General features: G+C 30.8%; 1 protein-coding gene across 1 annotated transcript; it reads left to right on the top strand.

Annotated features, from left to right (window-relative positions):
* Positions 1–519: 519 nt before the first annotated feature.
* LOC145033885 (Late embryogenesis abundant protein (LEA) family protein) lies at positions 520–1,436 on the top strand. Its single transcript, XM_078982377.1, has 3 exons — positions 520–648; positions 826–894; positions 1,137–1,436. The coding sequence occupies exons 1-3, from the start codon at positions 592–594 to the stop codon at positions 1,209–1,211; spliced, it is 201 nt and encodes a 66-aa protein (XP_078838503.1). The 5' UTR covers positions 520–591; the 3' UTR covers positions 1,212–1,436.
* The last annotated feature ends 862 nt before the right edge of the window (positions 1,437–2,298 follow it).

Below are 2,298 nucleotides of genomic sequence, written 5' to 3' on the forward strand. Positions count from 1 at the left end.
ATACAAAAATATATGATTTTTATCAATACTCCAAATTCAACTTATAAAACAGATTGACACCGCAAGACAATTTACCAGTTATTTGTTAGAAGGTAACATAAATGATCCCATTTTTTAAAAGAGATATGAGAATACACTATACCAGTTATTTGTTAGAAGGTAACATAAATGATCCCATTTTTTAAAAGAGATATGAGAATACACTATTTGAATTTATTTCGAAAACCATAACTTCTTTATTTAGTAGAAGATGGAATAAAAGTTCGTTAATTCTTTCATTATGTGAGAAATAGGCAACATAATCCAAGTTACATGTCACAAAAAAGGGGAAGAAGTCACACACCATTCAATTCAAACACTCATTGTAAACCGATAATAAAATAGAAACCACATGAAATGATACCAAGTGTAAGTTTCTCCTTCTCAAACACAACTTCTTCCTATTCAAACGCCCAAATATTATGGAGATATTAATGGAAAACGAGCGTTTGCGTGCCATATATAAATCCCATCTCCCCTTTGTAGCTTTTCATAAAAACAATCCGTTTGTTATCAACACATTTCAATCTCACCAATCTCAAAACAAGAACCATGAACAACGCTCAGAGCGCAGAAATGAAAGCTGGCCAAGCCAAGGGCCAAGTCGAAGTGAGCAATATCTCTGCTCTCATATAGATATCATTTACGTAGTACGCATGCATGCACACGTACATGTATTTATGTGTGTATGTACGTACCTATACATATACGTATGTATGTATGTATGTATGTATGTATGTATGTATGTATGTATGTAACATTCAAACTTTGTTTTGTGGTTCTCAGGAGAAGGGCAATCAGCTGATGGACAAGGCTGGCCAAGCTGCCCAGTCTGCTCAGGACTCCGTTCAGCAGGTCGCAAATTTCCAGTTTTACCACCTTTGATTTCGAAATGTCAATAATTAATCATAGTTTTCGAATTCAAAATTTAAAATTCATATCAATTCAAAGTTATAACATAAAATATACAATGAATATTGTTTAGTTTAGTTAATGTATCAACATATATCAATCTTTGTTTTATAATCACAACAGTCGTCATCTATTTTGACGTTGGAAAACCAATTTAATTGACTAAAAAGGTCGAACTTTTGCAGGCTGGACAGCAGGTGAAGGAAAGTGCACAAGGAGCTGCAGAAGCAGCAAAAGATGCAACTGGTATGAACAAATGAACCTCTAGGGATCATTTCATCAACCATCATAGCAACCTCTTCAATTAACACCCCCCCTTTTTAATTTCATCATTTTTTATATTTTTTTAATATTTTTTTTTATATATACCTACAATCTTGAATGAAAAGAGAATCCCGGTGTACTCGAGCTCTTACGTTTGTTCTAATAAAACTTAAAAGTGATATCGAGGTGGTTATTTATCACCCGTTATGATAATTTCTTTATACATAGTTATCTCGTTCATTAAAAGATGTAATGGTTTCAAACTTTCAATATCATATGCAAGTCGTAGTGAATATAGAAAAAGACATGACGTTTGGATATATGGATAGCTTGAGAAGGACGTATCGATAAGCAAAACGCAAGGAATGTGACGAAGCATGTGTAAGGTTTCTTGTATTTGTGAAAAAATGTTAGGTGTGTGGGAATATGGACAAGAAACAAAAAGACAACAAATGGTATATATAACACGACAATAAATTAATCAACTTTTCATCATTATATTAACATAAAACATGGTACATGTTTTTTCTTTCTTTGACAATAACATTGAGCATTCAGCTTTATGTGAAATTAAAAATAAATAAAGCATTTAGATTGATGCTTTTTATCTAGATACCTCTAAAAAAAGATTTGTATGTCTTCAAAACATAATGAACCCAACTGTACATAACTTGATAATAAAAGCAACATATTTTTGGTGTTACAGTTTTGAACTTTATTTTGTATGAAATGTTTGTATTTCAAGTGCTAAATTCCCATTGTGAGCCAATATGAGAATATATTTGGTAGAGATTTTGCTTCTAAGATTGAAACATTATGGTGAAATTTATTAAATTTATGATATTAACTTCTAACCACTAACTAGTCTTTTAAAATAATTATAATAATAATAATAATAAAAACATTGTGTGAGCAAAGACCTAAATATGATAATAAATATGAAGCTTAAACCGAAATATTAAATATTTGAAAAACATCAAAATAAGTAGTTTTATGACAATAGCAAAAATGTTCCCTCTTGTTGTTGAAAATGAGGTTTTTGTCCAAAAACATTTGGTGGTACATTATTGTTCTATTTTGGAT

Source organism: Lactuca saligna, chromosome 3 (assembly GCF_052625555.1).
Source record: "Lactuca saligna cultivar CGN05327 chromosome 3, ASM5262555v1, whole genome shotgun sequence".
NCBI lineage: Eukaryota > Viridiplantae > Streptophyta > Magnoliopsida > Asterales > Asteraceae > Lactuca > Lactuca saligna.

Bases quoted from the DNA above. Each gene is read 5' to 3' on its own strand.
- LOC145033885 (XM_078982377.1), top strand. From the start codon at position 592: ATGAACAACGCTCAGAGCGCAGAAATGAAAGCTGGCCAAGCCAAGGGC. The intron at 649-825 runs GTGAGCAATATC...TGTGGTTCTCAG, and splicing joins AAGCCAAGGGCCAAGTCGAA to GAGAAGGGCAATCAGCTGAT. The intron at 895-1,136 runs GTCGCAAATTTC...GAACTTTTGCAG, and splicing joins CTCAGGACTCCGTTCAGCAG to GCTGGACAGCAGGTGAAGGA.